General features: G+C 39.9%; 1 protein-coding gene across 1 annotated transcript in view; it reads right to left on the reverse strand.

Annotated features, from left to right (window-relative positions):
• Positions 1-16610, reverse strand: part of HACL1 (2-hydroxyacyl-CoA lyase 1) — a 38199-nt gene that overhangs the window by 19459 nt on the left and 2130 nt on the right. The window contains exons 2-4 of the mRNA XM_034760721.1: positions 15158-15262; positions 5941-5981; positions 3188-3268 (exon numbers count right to left, since the gene is read on the reverse strand). Of these exons, the coding sequence (XP_034616612.1) occupies positions 3188-3268; positions 5941-5981; positions 15158-15262 (227 nt within the window). The remainder of the gene's footprint in view (positions 1-3187; positions 3269-5940; positions 5982-15157; positions 15263-16610) is intronic.

The following is a 16610-nucleotide window of genomic DNA, read 5'->3' on the forward strand; positions in this document are numbered from 1 at the left end:
ATAATAGGAGTACTTTAAAAGGCAAAACTAGAGAGCCCCCAGTGCATAACTCCAATCCTGAATACCACTGAAATCTGGGGATATTTGGATCTAAATCTTAATTTCACATGCAGGCCACTTCTCTACACTGAGCCAAATTAAAACTTCTGATCCAAAAGTTTTGGAAAGCTGAGATTGGAACCCTGTAGCTTGGTCTCATCTCTAATAAAAATCCCCATGGAAAAGAGATCTGAAGAATACAAAACAGACACTTTTACTATTCCAGATGTTCTATTTTGTTGGGTGGTGGTACTTTCCTTTCCTCTGAGGCATAAGATATAGGCTGGCATCAGAAAAAGGATAACTGTCTAGTTACATCATTGGTCCACTTCAGGATGACAATTCCTATGCCACTTCCATTTAGCTTGTTCAAAGTTCACCGATGAAGAGGACTTTTAAAAAATGTTAACAAAAGCCTCTCAATATTGCAATCTAAACGATTAAAAAATACTCTACACTTAAAAAAAAAACCAAACACCTCTATACTTCATTTTGTGTTTTAAGGCCATGAAGAAATTTGCTACTGCTTTGGGATCTTGCAAAACCAGACAGTCCTGAGAAACATTTTTTCCCCCCATAAATTCATTGTACATTACTATGGGCATAATCCCATAAACATTACCAAGAGTAGTACTTACTATTGTGAGTAGCCTAGCCGCAGTAACAGCAGGTTAGGTAGGGAGAATATCGAAGTTCATGGAACTATTCACATTACTGAGTATTATGCTCAGCAATAAGTGTCTGTAGGATGAGACCTTTAGCTAAGCTGAAGAAACACTGATGCAACCACAGGTTACCGCAGCATTATGAAGTGCTGCTCTTATCTGTAGTTTAATCTTCTAATTGTCATGAGCAATAATACAATCTTTCATGGCAGCTACACCATGATAAAACTACATGCATTCAAAATTGTGCTGACAGAAAAGCAGGGAATACTGTAAATAATTTTTAATAATGGATTCTATTTTTTCTGAATGGAAGAATTAAAGGTTTTCCCTCTTATAAGCATAATTCACAAGAGCTTCTTAAGCATCTACTTTAATAGAGCTCACATAACAATCAGTAACAGGGCAGCAGACTCTCAGAAGGTTCGTCTATCTGCAAAGAAACAACAACAATCACCCCACAGCAGCGAGTCTCAGAGCCTAGATCAACTGATTCGGGCTCGCACTACAGGGCTAAAGACAGCACTGTAGATGTTCCTGCTTTGGCTGGAGCCCAGGCTCTGAAACTCAGCGAGGGGGGTGGTTCTCAAAGCCTGGTCTCCAGCCTGAGCAAGAACATCTACACTGCTATTTTTAGCCCCTTCGTGCAAACCCAAATCAGTTGACCCATGTCCGAGACTTGCTGCAGTGTTTTCGGTTTGTTTGTTTGGTTTTTTTTTGGCAGAGTAGAAATCCTGGCCCACTGAAGTCAATGAGATTTCAGTGGAGCCAGGATTTCACTCTCAGACTCTATGCCCAGATGTTACAACCTTGCAAGGTAAATACTGGCAAGTTGTGCTGGCAGATGGGTCCAGTTAATTCCAACTAGAGCATTAAAGGTGTAGAACAGTCACTTCTTGTTGGAGGAAATTAGGACAGAGGAGACCCTGGAGAGAAACCATAGGAACAGCCAAGCTCAGTGAGAAAAGCTTAGGCTGAGGTTTAAGGTATGTTATTATTTCTGAGTTACTACACTAAATAAATAAATACAATAAATAAATGGGGGGGGGCAGTTTGGACAGTAATTCAGGGTCTGTATCTCTGCTGAGAAAGGGGATAGAGATTCAGGCCATGTCTACACGATGGGCAATATAGTGCCATCGCTATGCTGCTGTAATCCCATAGTGTAAACACAGACTACAGTGAAGGGTTTTTTCTCCCATCTCTTTAAAAACTCCACCTCTCCAGGCGACGGTAGCATTCTTTCATTGGCCTAGCTATGTCTACATCAGGGGTTATGTCGGCATAGCTATGGCACTCAGGGGTGTGGATTTTTCACCACTGAATGAATGCACCTATTTCCATGACACCTACTGTACGTAGGGGACAGTAAACAATGAGCGTGTAGATTGATCTGATTCTCACTAGACTATCAAATCTTCTGTCAAGCTAGAGGATAATCCACTTCCTCATCTTTTGCCAAGACTTTAGATTTGTGCAAGATTAAATCAGGCATGCACAGCCAGTTTCAGCCAAATTGAATTTTCTGGGGGAAAGTGCAAACATCAGCCAAACATGTCTTATAAATTAACCAAAGTGCTATGAAAGCTTCTTCCTAGTGACCAAACTCATCATTTATTTAAAAGCAAAGTCACACCAGGATTTCTTTTGGTCAGGTAGTTTCATATATAACCAAGTATTTGCAGCCAATTCTTATGTAAAAAGCAGTTTGGACCCTATCCGATAAACTACAAAGTTTTCTTTCCATCAAGTGATTCTGTCAGCGTATACAAACACTGCTTTCTACATATGGAAATCTTCTAAAGCTGTCACTATTTGCTCTTTGCCAGCCAGCTGTTTATTAACTTTATGGTCTGATGCATATGTACCTAGTGCTATGCGATCTTCTACCAAAAATGTTTCACATAACCATTCAGCAACTTTATTTTTATTCACAGGCCAATTAAAGTTGCCATGTTGAAGTGAAGACTTGTGGAGGTAAACACTATTGCTATTGCACTTTCATCTTCATTTAATTCAACATTTAAACTGCTCAACAACACGCACCAAAAACCAAACATTTGGTTATTACATAGGCCAATCTGTTCACGTGTGAAGGGAGGAAGTCATTAACCCAAAGGCATTTGTAAGCTTCTTTTCTGATTCAGAGCTGCTTCTACCCACTGCACCCATAACAGAATACCAGAAGACTGGTTACCATCTTGATTTTTACATGTATCCGGGTACATTACACAGGTAATAACTAGATTTTACAGAACATATAGTGTAGCAAGGCAGGATGATTTTTATCTCTGAAAATGAGAAAAATTAAACTAGATCAGCTGTACTGAAGAAAAATGAATTCACTTCTCATTTCCTATGACAGAAACTTTTTATTAAGTATCGAAAAAGGTAGAAATATCTGCAATGAAGAGCAATAAACCAGTTTGGACAATGATTGTGCTAATACTTAGAATTTTTAAGAAGAAATGTAGGTACATTACCAGCAATTCATGTTCGCATTTGCCATCCCACCCAGAGCATGTATGAGACCTGGACCAGAAACCACAAGACATATTCCTGGTCTAGAGGCAAAATAGATCAGAAGGAAAGAGAAAAATACAGAACATCATGTACAGTACAAACAAGAATTAGAAAAATGCTCAGCTTCAAGAATATTAAATGTTTAGAGAGCGACAGTCAAATTGCATCATACGGATGGATCTGCTTGGAGGCAGTGATGCAGATTAGGAATCTAAGTAGTTTACTTCAGCTTTGCAATTTGTGCAGGCTGTACTTGTAGTTAGCTCAGGACCGCATAACCTATGCCCTGGTGGTCAAAAAGCTCCATTACTGTAACTGCCTTTAACCACATCTGCTCCATCACTGGCAGCCTATTATTTGGAAGACAGCAGGAGGTTTACTCCCTGGCTTGAGCTACCATGATCATACTGTGCTCACCCAGGGTTTCTTGCATTGGCTGCCTCTAAAGGATTGATTTGACACTGCTGATATTTAAAAGTTTTAATGATGTAGATCCAGGGAGTATTCAAGACATCCCCTTGAATCTCAGCCTGATGAGTTTGTGTGTTCAAGCTACCCTCTTTTTAAGAGTCTCCATCACAGAACATGGAAATGTAAGTGGCGGATCTTAAGGTGAGGAATTTGCGCTCCCTGAAATCTGTCTCATTTCTTTTCACTTTTATAATCCTAAACATTTTGTTTTCTAGAAGATGTTTTGTTTAACTTCACCACTGCTAGCCCTATGTTTATGACTTTTCCCTCTCCATTTTGCCTTCTCTCCCCATCTCTGTCAGATGTCCATGATTAAATTATATTTATTTTTTTAAGATTTTAGGAGTTTTAAATGTATTTAAATTGTTTATTAAAATATACAGCACCCAGAGGACTTCAATGGAGAGTGAGGAGGGTAGGATGTGTACAGAGTATTGGGCCCTTTACAAAGTAATTCCATGCATAAAGCTACATGAAAACAATATTAATACTGAACAGTTAAAGGGACAGTGTCAACCTAAAAACATCATTTTGTCAGATTTTTTTTTAAGCCTACAGTTGTTAAAAGTAACACTATAACTAAACTATAACTAAAAAGACACTATAACTGGAAAAAGGAGTGTGTTTATTTTCTGCGTTTTACAGCACTATGTCTGGTTGGTTTCACTCTTTCCCTTTTATAATCACTCCTCTAACTTTATACATGTGTGTGTGGGGGGGGGAGGGGATTGACACAACAGGGGACAGAAAAATATTTTTTTTAAAATAAGGAAACAATTATAAAAAAAATTACAGAGGGATTCAGGAGCATCAACAGCACATGAAAACTACTTTTAATTCATATTTGATATTGATTAGATTTCAAGTTGACTGTGTCCCCTTAAACTCTTTGGCCACATTTTCCATCCGGATCCTGCTCAACGAGGAGGGGCGGATCAAGGGAAAGTGGCATAAAGACATCTTTGTGCTTCCCCTATTCTCAGCCCATCCTCAACATTAGTAAGAGCAGCCTCTAACTGTGCTTGGCTTAAGGGCCCATTCTTGTAGCACATAATAGAGTATGGTAGCAATCTGGCCCTGCCCCCTACAACAGTGGCTATGGGGTTGTGGTGGGGAGAGTCATCACAGAGCCATTATGCTATGTTGGAACACTTTTTATGGCAATGGTAGAATGGCCAGTTCCACTAGCTTTACAGACCCTTCACATGGCAAAACAGAAAACTGGGCTCTTTATTAAACATTTATTCAGAGAAGAAAAATCAAACTATCAATATTTCATGTCATATTCTAACTCTGAAATGGACAAAAGTGTGGCAGATCTCCCATACTAAGAGAAAGACATAGCACATCTCCCATATTGCAACAAACAGTGGTAGCTTTAGTTTTGACTATTTTTATATGAGTGTTTTGGGATTACGGTGTTGCACTAGTATTTGGAGGTTAAAAAAAAAAGAGTAAAACTGAAGAAAAAGTAACAAGACTGGCAATACTGTCTCTCTCTTGAGACTTCACCACTCAATTTGTGTATGTCACTGTTCCTGCGTTGTGAGTCACATCGACACCAAAGCTGATACAGCAGTGAACCGCTAACTGTAACTCTAGATTTATGTTCCAACTATCACAACAGCATCTCCGTGCAATAACACGCAGCTTGCTAAGTGCTAACCTTACACAGTTTTGAGTATAGAGCTTAATCATTGACTTAATTTTTATTAATACAGCAGGGTCAAGTACCATGCATGATCTAAATACTAGTTATATTATTGTGCCCCTCTCCCAAACTGAAAAGAAATTCATTTGGCCATTTTTAACTTAGATGCAAGTTTAAAGAAACAAAATGTTGGTGGGTTTCTGCACATGAAAATAGTCTTATTTGAGGTAATTAAATCAGCTAACAGAGATGGTGCATTTTTGAGCATATAGTTCATTTGTCTGAAACAGTAAACTAATCTCACTTCCATTCCTCAATGGATAATTCACTAGTGGCTAAATCTCAACTCTTAGGTTAAGGAAGTTAATAGATGCAAAGTTAAATCAAAATGATACACAGAAGGTAAACGCACTCAATCTGTGTAAATATAGATATAGCTATGCACTTCTTGTGCCATTTCAAAGAGGCACCCTTTATCTTTACGGGCTTACTCCATTTGCTTTAACTTGTACATCATTTCCAAAAATAGAACAGCAAATGCTCTAGCTCAAACAATTCCTGTGGTTTATATAAAATAAATACTAAGCTTACTTTCCTGTCAGGTACCCAACAGCAGAGGCAGCATAGCAAGCCTATTGAAGAGAACACAAGGTTATTTACACATATCCACATTTCAACTTCTCCACATATCAAAACTTTTAATCATAAAATTTAAATTAAATAGCAGCTTAAACATATGAATTGTTCTGATTAATGGATCTTACACTAAGGAGATAACATCCCATAGCCATCCCTTCCAAAGGGACATGAGTAAGGGTGTATTGTATACACTATTAAACATGACATTCCCAAGGGTCTGCAAATACCCTTTAGCTAGGGGTCTGTAGCCAAAGGCTGAGTGACCACACACACGACCTTTTGCAGAAACACAAAAACAAGCATCCTCCTTTTCCCTCCAGGCTCTTCTTCCTCATGCTCGTTCATGTCATGGAGGTTAATGACATTTACTTTTTTCATCTCCTCTTTTCGTGTTCTTGCCTGCTATTGCACCAGGATATTGCATCAATATAATCTGTAAGATGGGTTTTAAAATAGGAGACTAAATGTGCTTCGGTCATTAAAATGATCACTTTTGCCTAAAGACTTAATCAGCTGAAAATGTTGGAAAACAGGTCTTCCCAACTGAACTTCTACTGTCTTAGAGGCTAAGTGGTTGGCAGTGGGACATAAACATGAAAGGCAACTAACAGGAGGGTATAAGTCACACCAACTAGATATCCTTAGACTCAGTGAGCCAAATTCAGAAATTATGTGTAAGGAGATTTAAATTACACGTTGGTAAGCAGATACAAATCCAAGGGAGTGTAAATTACCCAGAGAGCGCCAGAGAAGGTGTAGGTTTCACAACTTAGACTCTGATGAATTTGGCCCAGTCTTGTGTGTACAGCAGTGCTCTCTGGGACAATGAGCCCAGAAAATTGTCAAAATGCCCCTCCTTTACCCTCAGACTCTTTTTTGATGCCATAATAACTCTGCGCTCCTTTTGTATTTTTTTAAGTTGCTTTTTTGGCCACAGATTAACTGGTCATACAGTAAACATCTGGGATTTACTATAACAGCAATAAGTATTTACATCTTGTGGCACCTTTAAGACTAACAGAAGTATTGGGAGCATAAGCTTTCATGGGTAAGAACCTCACTTACCACAGGACCCTCTGTCGGGACCCTCTGTCGCTTTTTACAGATTCAGACTAACACGGCTACCCCTCTGATACCACTTACATCTTGTGTTCCTCAATGGGGATTGGGGAACTTGACAGAAAATAATTGTAGAATATGTTCTACTGTTTGTACATTTCATAAATCTTTTACAAGGAGATGAGAAAAACGTAACTGAACTGTCTTCAATTTCTTGAGTATTAATGTGATGAATTTTTTCCCCTCCTGCTGAAAACATGTCAATGTACAAATGTTTACAGAAGACATTTGGCGTGGGTGTTCCATTAACAAGGGTCTTTGTACCTCAGAAGCCGGGTGTTATTTTCTAAATGAGTGGCAAAATAAAACAGCACATAAAATACTACTTCAGATATAATAATTACCTTTAAAATCTTCACAGTTTTGCTTTTTCAAATGAATAATGTTGCCAGTGCTACATGTACTAAGTACAGGGTAATACTGTGAACATCATTGTGATGGCAATTCTAAAGATTTTATGGTGAACGCTGTATACAACTTAGCATAGGCCAAGGCACTTTCTCTTTCACAACAACAACAACAAAAAAACAGTGACTGCACTCATGTTATATATGAACTTAAATATTAGAGCTGAACAAAATTTTTGCAACAAATAGTACATTTGCAGAAAAATACATTTTTGGGGCAACAAAACTATTCACAATTTGGGCCAAATTCAGCAAATGGTTTCAGCTGAAAAAAAAAATGGATTTTTTTTTTAAATGGTTTTTTCGACCATGCTGAAACAAAATATTTTGACTTTTCATTACGAAACTTAGCTATTTTTTAAAAGTGAAAAATGCCCCAAAATGATGGAGAGGCAGCGGGGCTAAATTTGAGTGAAATTGTGACCCCATGTGGCAGGTCGCAACACCCGGAGCAGGGAGCCACTGATGCAGATGAATGTGGAGTAGTGTCACTTTCCAACACCCCCTTTCCCATTACCGGGGCTGCCCTTCTGCACTAGGCTGAGAGAAGTTATTCCTGGGGGAATTCTGTGTCACCGTGCATGCGCAGAATTCATGACCCCCACAGATTTCTTTGCTTCCCCGCAGAAAAATGACTTCTGCCAGGGAAGCAAAGGAAAGCTCCAAAAGCGATCACATGCCCCTTCCTGGCAGCGTAGGCAGCTAGGTTCGGGTGCCTGGAGCAGCCAGTGGAGATATAAATCACTGGGGGGGGAAGGGGAATGGGGGAAAAGGGAGCCGGGCGGTCGTGTGTGTGTGTGTGTGTGTGTGTGTGTGTGAGTGAGTGAGAGAGAGAGAGAGAGAGACAGGCACTCTGTCCCTCTCGCTGGCTATTGCAGCATGCTCGGTGTGGAGGGGCAGGGCTTCGGGGCATTTCTGAGGAGGTAGGCGTGGGACAGGCTCTGTCCCCTCAGGCAGAGCAGAATGCAGCCGCCTGCCTGCTTAGTGAATTGTTCCCATTGTCTTTATGAATTCTCCCAGGAGTATAAAACAGGTGTAAAAGTTTTAAGGCTCCTTTACATTGCCAGAGTGCTGTAAAGGACAGTATGGTTATGCTTATGTTGCTTTAGTGATTATAACTGGTCTAACTTTTTGGACTGAAAAAATTTCCTATCAGAATGTGTTCCATGAACTGTTTGCTAATTCTTTTCTGGAGATGGTCAGTAGCCAATATAAATTGTGAGTTTGATTCCCCGGTCTTCACTTGCTCTTCAGTTGCCTATGGTGTAACACTGAGCATATGGCTGCATATATTTGTTGACTAATAACTAGAAATAAAGGGTAAAATCTATCTACATTACTATTAGGCATGGGGATTTGGGGATTTCCTCCAATGCTCCCCACTTTCATTCTCCATCCATTGTATTGTAATTTAAATAAATTAAGAAAATAATTGAAACCAGAGTGATTATATTGCATTATTTTGATAAATAAAATATGCAGAATTTTAAAATACCGTGTGCAGAATTTTTAATTTTTTGGTGCAGAATCCCCCAGGAGTAGAGAAGTGTCTGTTAGCCTAGGGCTCAGTGATGGGTTAATCCAGTCCTGATGATTGCTCTCTATAAACAGATCAGGGGGTAAACACAAGGCACAAGAACAAATGGGTATAAACTGACCATAAATAAATTCAGACTTGAAATTAGAAAAAGGTTTCTAACCATCACAGAAGTGAGGTTTTGGAACAGCCTCACAATTGGAGTTGCTGGGGCAAACAGCTTAAATAGTTTTAAGAAAAAATTGGACAATTAATTCCAAGTAATAGTCTGGATTAATAGAGAATCCTTGAACTGAATAAAACATAAAAAGCCTCCGAGAAGAAAAGAATCAAAGAAATTTCTTATACACTGATGTCATCTACAGAAACAGCAGAGAAACAGAGAACAGCGCCCATATGACAAGGGTCTGATGGGAATAAGAGGGTCAGCCCTCTTCAATAATCACTGAAAACCAGATATAAAACTGAGGTCAGTGGATGGGACGTCAGAGTTTTCTGAACCCACCAAGGAAGGTGTTGAACCCATAAAGAGCTACCAAACACTTGGACCGGGCACGTGACCAGCTCTCCCCATCCCAAGGGTAACTAGGATTGAGCAGAAGTTGGGAGATTTCATTTCAGAGACTCTTTATGTTCTTTAGTATGTAAGTAACTGAAAGGTACCTTGTTGAATCTGTACTCTTTCTAATGAGACCTCAAGGAACCATATCTTGTATTTCAACTAAGTGGCACTACATGCTTGTTATTCCTTTGTATATCAAAGTAAATTGGCCTCAGTGCATCTCAAACAATAACTTTAGTCCATTACTTTTGATGTATTCAACTAGTCCCTTTCAAATTAAATGCCAAAAATAGCAGGGAGTACATTCATAAGAGTGCCTTAAATCAAGGTGCATCCTCATTCCCTGGAGGATCACTAAAACTGCAATAAATTTTAGAGAGATACTAAAGGACTGATAAGTGATGATTATAAGTAAATGTAATACGAAATCTTGGTGATTTATTGTCTTCTATGATATAGCTGCTGGGCCCCAACGCTGGTCTATGTTAATCACTTGCAAGACTGCATGTGTATTTTGTGTTCAGTAAATTACCGGAACATTTGGTATATCTAAATTTGATCTAAAAAACTACTGATTATATATCCATGTGGTTCTTGATGAATTAATACACTTGTTGATTGGCTAAGAATAACTAAGTTTCCTGTTTTGAGAAATACTGTCCAAGTTTCAAGATGACCTGAGAAGAACCCAGTGTTAAAATTAGTAAGTTATCACTCTCTAAGCTTAATAAAAAGCAGTTATCCTAATTAAATACCATTCACATGTTGGCTTTAATATTTATTTAATTGGCAAATCTAATTTTTTTTTTTTTTAGATTTTATCTTTAAAACCTAACTGGCACCTGGGCAAAATCATTAAACTGACTCCCATGCACACGTATGCTATACAGTTGCAAAAAGCAAACAGAAATGCTCCTCAAATAGGAATGTTTTGATGTGCTCCATTCATGTGGCTAGTGCAGGAGGCCACAGGGACAGAACAAATATGCTACCAATGGAAAGAGAAATGTGACCCACTACTCAGTCATTTTTCTTAATCACATTGAAAACAAGGCCTAACTTAACACAGGATCAGATGTTCATCTATCGGCACCTCTACCAGAAAGGTATAGCAAGACCTCAGAGAAAAGGAAATTTGAAACCATGGCTATAACACTTTGCAAACATTTGAAGGAATTAGGAATTAATGATAACGGGGTGGGGATAACAAAGAACAATGAATGAAATTAAGAAAAGGAACATTTAGGCTAAACATAAGGATAAACTGACAGTGAAATATGTAAGACTGCAGAAAGGTCTCCCAAAGGAAGTGGCTGAAATCATCACCAGGTATGTTTAAAACTACAGTGCACAGAACACTAGAAAACATATTAGAGAGAACAACTGTGCACATACAGGGAGATGGACCAAATAACTAATAAGTCTTTTCCATTTCTAATTTCTATTGATGGGACCCTGGAACACAAACTCCAGGAACACTCACCAGTAAAACAAAGATCACTTATAGATTCATAGATTATAGGACAGGAAGGGACCTCGAGAGGTCATCGAGTCCAGTCCCCTGCCCGCATGGCAGGACCAAATACTGTCTAGACCATCCCTGATAGACATTTATCTAACCTACTCTTAAATATCTCCAGAGACGGAGATTCCACAACCTCCCTAGGCAATTTGTTCCAGTGTTTAACCACCCTGACAGTTAGGAACTTTTTCCTAATGTCCAACCTACACCTCCCTTGCTGCAGTTTAAACCCATTGTTTCTGGTTCTATCCTTAGAGGCTAAGGTGAACAAGTTCTCTCCCTCCTCCTTATGACACCCTTTTAGATACCTGAAAACTGCTATCATGTCCCCTCTCAGTCTTCTCTTTTCCAAACTAAACAAACCCAGTTCTTTCAGCCTTCCTTCATAGGTCATGTTCTCAAGACCTTTAATCATTCTTGTTGCTCTTCTCTGGACCCTTTCCAATTTCTCCACATCTTTTTTAAAATGCGGCGCCCAGAACTGGACACAATACTCCAGCTGAGGCCTAACCAGAGCAGAGTAGAGCGGAAGAATGACTTCTCGTGTCTTGCTCACAACACACCTGTTAATGCATCCCAGAATCATGTTTGCTTTTTTTGCAACAGCATCACACTGTTGACTCATATTTAGCTTGTGGTCCACTATAACCCCTAGATCCCTTTCTGCCGTACTCCTTCCTAGACAGTCTTTTCCCATTCTGTATGTGTGAAATTGATTTTTCCTTCCGAAGTGGAGCACTTTGCATTTGTCTTTGTTAAACTTCATCCTGTTTACCTCAGCCCATTTCTCCAATTTGTCCAGATCATTTTGAATTATGATCCTGTCCTCCAAAGTAGTTGCAATCCCTCCCAGTTTGGTATCATCCGCAAACTTAATAAGCGTACTTTCTATGCCAATATCTAAGTCGTTGATGAAGATATTGAACAGAGCCGGTCCCAAAACAGACCCCTGCGGAACCCCACTCGTTACGCCTTTCCAGCAGGATTGGGAACCATTAATAACAACTCTCTGAGTACGGTTATCCAGCCAGTTATGCACCCACCTTATAGTAGCCCCATCTAATTTGTATTTGCCTAGTTTATCGATAAGAATATCATGCGAGACCGTAACAAATGCCTTACTGAAGTCTAGGTATACCACATCCACCGCTTCACCCTTATCCACAAGGCTCGTTATCCTATCAAAGAAAGCTATCAGATTGGTTTGACATGATTTGTTCTTCACAAATCCATGCTGGCTGTTCCCTATCACCTTACCATCTTCCAAGTGTTTGCAGATGATTTCCTTAATTACTTGCTCCATTATCTTCCCTGGCACAGAAGTTAAACTAACTGGTCTGTAGTTACCTGGGTTGTTTTTATTTCCCTTTTTATAGATGGGCACTATATTTGCCCTTTTCCAGTCTTCTGGAATCTCTCCCGTCTCCCATGACTTTCCAAAGATAATAGCTAGAGGCTCAGATACCTCCTCTATTAGCTCCTTGAGTATTCTAGGATGCATTTCATCAGGCCCGGGTGACTTGCAGGCATTTAACTTTTCTAAGTGATTTTTAACTTGTTCTTTTTTTATTTTATCCGCTAAACCTACCCCCTTCCCATTAGCATTCACTATGTTAGGCATTCCTTCAGACTTCTCGGTGAAGACCGAAACAAAGAAGTCATTAAGCATCTCTGCCATTTTCAAGTTTCCTGTTACTGTTTCTCCCTCTTCACTAAGCAGTGGGCCTACCCTGTCTTTGGTCTTCTTCTTGCTTCTAATGTATTGATAAAAAGTCTTCTTGTTTCCTTTTATTCCCGTAGCTAGTTTGAGCTCATTTTGTGCCTTTGCCTTTCTAATCTTGCCCCTGCATTCCTGTGTTGTTTGCCTATATTCATCCTTTGTAATCTGTCCTAGTTTCCATTTTTTATATGACTCCTTTTTATTTTTTAGATCGTGCAAGATCTCGTGGTTAAGCCAAGGTGGTCTTTTGCCACATTTTCTATCTTTATTTCTAGTCATTATCTTATGACTAAGGCTAAAATTTTGTCACAAATATTTTTAGTAAAAGTCATGAACAGGGCACAGGCAAGTCATGAACAGGGCACAGGCAATAACGAAAAATTCATGGATGCCCGTGACTGGTTGTGACGTTCCCCTCTGATGTTATCTAGACTGGTGATCTGCTAGGTCACTCCAATCCTTGACTCTGGGAGCCAGTCTTACCCTGCTCTGCTGTGAGAACCCCCACTCCTGGGCTGTTTACGCACAGCCTCTGGCATGTAAATTGCTCCTTGGATTGTGCAACCGAATGACACCTGCCAATATCTCCGGTTCCAGACACAACCCTAGGAACCTCTGTCTTGCAGTGTTCAGTTATGCCCGCTAGACGCTGCAAGCTTATATGAGTTCATCAATTTAACAAAGAAATTGTACCAGGCTTGTTATCCCAAGGGAAATCTCTGACACACTGCAGACCAAACGCACTGCTTCAGGTAGAATAAACAAACAGATTTATTAACTACAAAGATAGATTTTAAGTGATAGGCAGAAAGTCAGAGTGGTTACCAAAAGAAAAGAAAATATAAGCACGCAGTATAAACTCTCAACCCTTTTACTGGGCAACATCTAGATTAAGCATTTTTTCCTCACCCCACTGGATATTGCAGTTCTTAATATACAGGTTTGTTCCTTAAACCTGGGCCAATCTCTTCTGTTGGAGTCTTGTCTTCTTCTCAGCATCTTAGTTGCTTGCAGCGAAGGTGAGGGGCAGGAGAAGGGCCCAATATGTGTCAACTCTGTCTTCTTTTATACCCTCAGTCCATGTGCTTGGGGAGCACAGGTCCAGGCACGTCTGAGGGACATTGCTGAGTCTCTCCAAGCAAGGTTGAGCAATTCCCCTGGTGTGGCCTCATGCAGGTGAATCATTGAGTTGTAACTCCCTTGCTGGACAATGGCTGTTGATGGTTTGTTTGATACCCCGCTCGGGCATTGGTTACTTTCCTTGCTGTTGCCTCTGAGGAGCTAATATCTGGCTGATTCCCCAACTTACAGCATGTTTTAGTGACCACCATACAACACAATTCTCATAACTTCATATGAATTAATGATACACATATATGGATAGAGAAATGACTTTCAGCAGATCATAACCTTTCCCCTGATACATATTTTTTTTTAAAATGGAGATATACCTATCTCATAGAACTGGAAGGGACCCCAAAAGGTCATCAAGTCCAGGCCCCTGCCTTCACTAGCAGGACCATGTACTGATTTTTGCCCCAGATTCCTAAGTGGCCCCCTTAAGGATTGAACTCACAATCCTGGGGTTTAGGAGGCCAATGCTCAAACCACTGAGCTATCCCTCCCCCCATATAAAGCATGCCTTGTAAGGTAAGATCACGATTATATGAAAATGAGGATTATGGGGGTTACAGTATGCTCCCCCAAGGTATAGAATGTCACACCGGTCCTTGACTTTTATTAAAAATATCCATGACAAAATGGGGAGCCTGGGCATCTGCCGGTGGGCTGGGAGCTCCAGGGTCCCCCTCTGCTGGTAGCTCTGAGTTGTGGGGGTCCCCCCTTGCTGCTCATAGCGGCGGGGGTTCCCCACAGCTCCCTGCCTCAGCAGGCGGCAAGGGACCCTACAGCTCCCAGCCAGCGCTGGTTGAAGTCACAGAGGTCTTTGGAAGTCACGGATTCCTTGGCTTCCATGACTAAATCACAGCCTTACTTATGACCCCCACCTTAGCACTGATTAAAACTCCTGCAGGACTTGGGAACTCCAACAAGTACAGAGCCTCAGGTTCCAGTCCTGCAGAACTCCTGAGTTCCAAAAGCATGAAGCTAAGCTTCTGTGCTACTGCACTCCTGTTGAGTTTGGGTACTATTGCTAGCTCTTGATTACCAAACCCATGAATTTTATGGGTGTTTCAGGTGCCCATGAAAGGCATTTGTAAAATAGAGATTCAACTGTAAAACATATAGCTAAAATGAAAATAAAAGGAAGGATGACTAGTCCACAAGATATGTTGCTACTTACAGCTTGTTCATTTCTCATTCCTATATATTTTATTCCAATTGCTTGGGCTGCGATTGCAATTTCAGTCACTGGAATACCAACAATACCAAACATATATTCAATGTTCTGAAACGAGAATTAAAAAAATCTGAATTATTTCCAAAATTGATGCACAATGATCAGATCTCTAAAGTTGCTTCTGTGTAGTGTGCCTATCTTAAATCCTAATAAAGTGCACAATCACATAAAAGCAAAGTAGAGGTTGAAGTGCAATAATACCACATCAAGATCTCAAGAAAAAGATAGGCATCACTTATGCATATTGCTTGTTCCCAGGAAGCATGTAATTACAATAGATCCTTTACACTTTGGTCTCAAAAAACAAGGTTTCTATTATAAATATTTTCCTTTTAAACAATTAACTTTTTTCCCCACCAAACTATAGTTTAATTGGCATTTCAATAGTGATTCAGATATAAGATTACTAGCATGTTCTTAACAAATACAGAGGTCAATTGTGAATAAAAGTATAACAATAAAACGTATGGGGGAAAATCATCATCCCAGGCAAACAGTAATATACAATCCAACACTTGTCTATCCATATAGTCTAGGGTGGGAGAATAGTTTCAAAAGATTCCAGGTCTTGTACCAAATTGGTTATTTGTTTCCTTGGTAATAGACAAGAAAGTTCTTCTATCCTGGTTGTTATGCTTGTTTGGTCTAAAATTTAAAATCACTTTGTAGTCAGGCACAGATTTCCCTACTATAGAACTGAAACCAAACGTTGTGTGTTCTGGTTGGTTGACAAAGTCTCTCCCCTCCCCTTAGTGGGAAAATGCATTTAGTAGGCCCTTAACAAAAAGGCAACAAAGATTCATTTACCTAGGGGCCCAGGCCAAGTGCTTGTGTCACAGTCAAACTACAGCAAGCAAAGGATTCATAACAAAATCAACATTAAAAATTGTAAGTGAACTGAGAAGGGAGGAGGCTGGGGGTGCTGGACTGATAAAGACTGAACAGATGGGGTGTGGGCAGCGGAGCTGAATTGATGGAATGAGGCACTGATGGGGGATGAAGGCAGCTGAAATGATGGGGGGACAAAGTCTGGGTGGGGGTAAAATTAATTGCTGGACAGGGGATGGGTAGATGTGTAGTTGAGAGCTCCTTCAGGACGGGCCAAAATTACCTTACTCAATGAATCTGGGCGAGTCCATAACACTACTTGTTCAAAAAACAAAAAGACCAACACCCCCTCCCCTCATCCCCCACAGCCCTTTTTTTTTTTTTTTTTTTTTTTAAAATAACCTCATGATTTTTTCATCTCTTCAGAGGGTTTGACTAACGATTTTTGATCTCTTGCTGCTGGCAATACTGACATCTCTCTTTTCCATCTTATTTGGGCTTCCCACTTGACAGTATGTTAGGGAAGTATGATGGCTTTGCTGCAGTTAGCAGGATACTTTACCTGGGA

The sequence above is a fragment of the Trachemys scripta genome, chromosome 2 (assembly GCF_013100865.1).
Source record: "Trachemys scripta elegans isolate TJP31775 chromosome 2, CAS_Tse_1.0, whole genome shotgun sequence".
Classification (NCBI taxonomy): Eukaryota; Metazoa; Chordata; order Testudines; family Emydidae; genus Trachemys; species Trachemys scripta.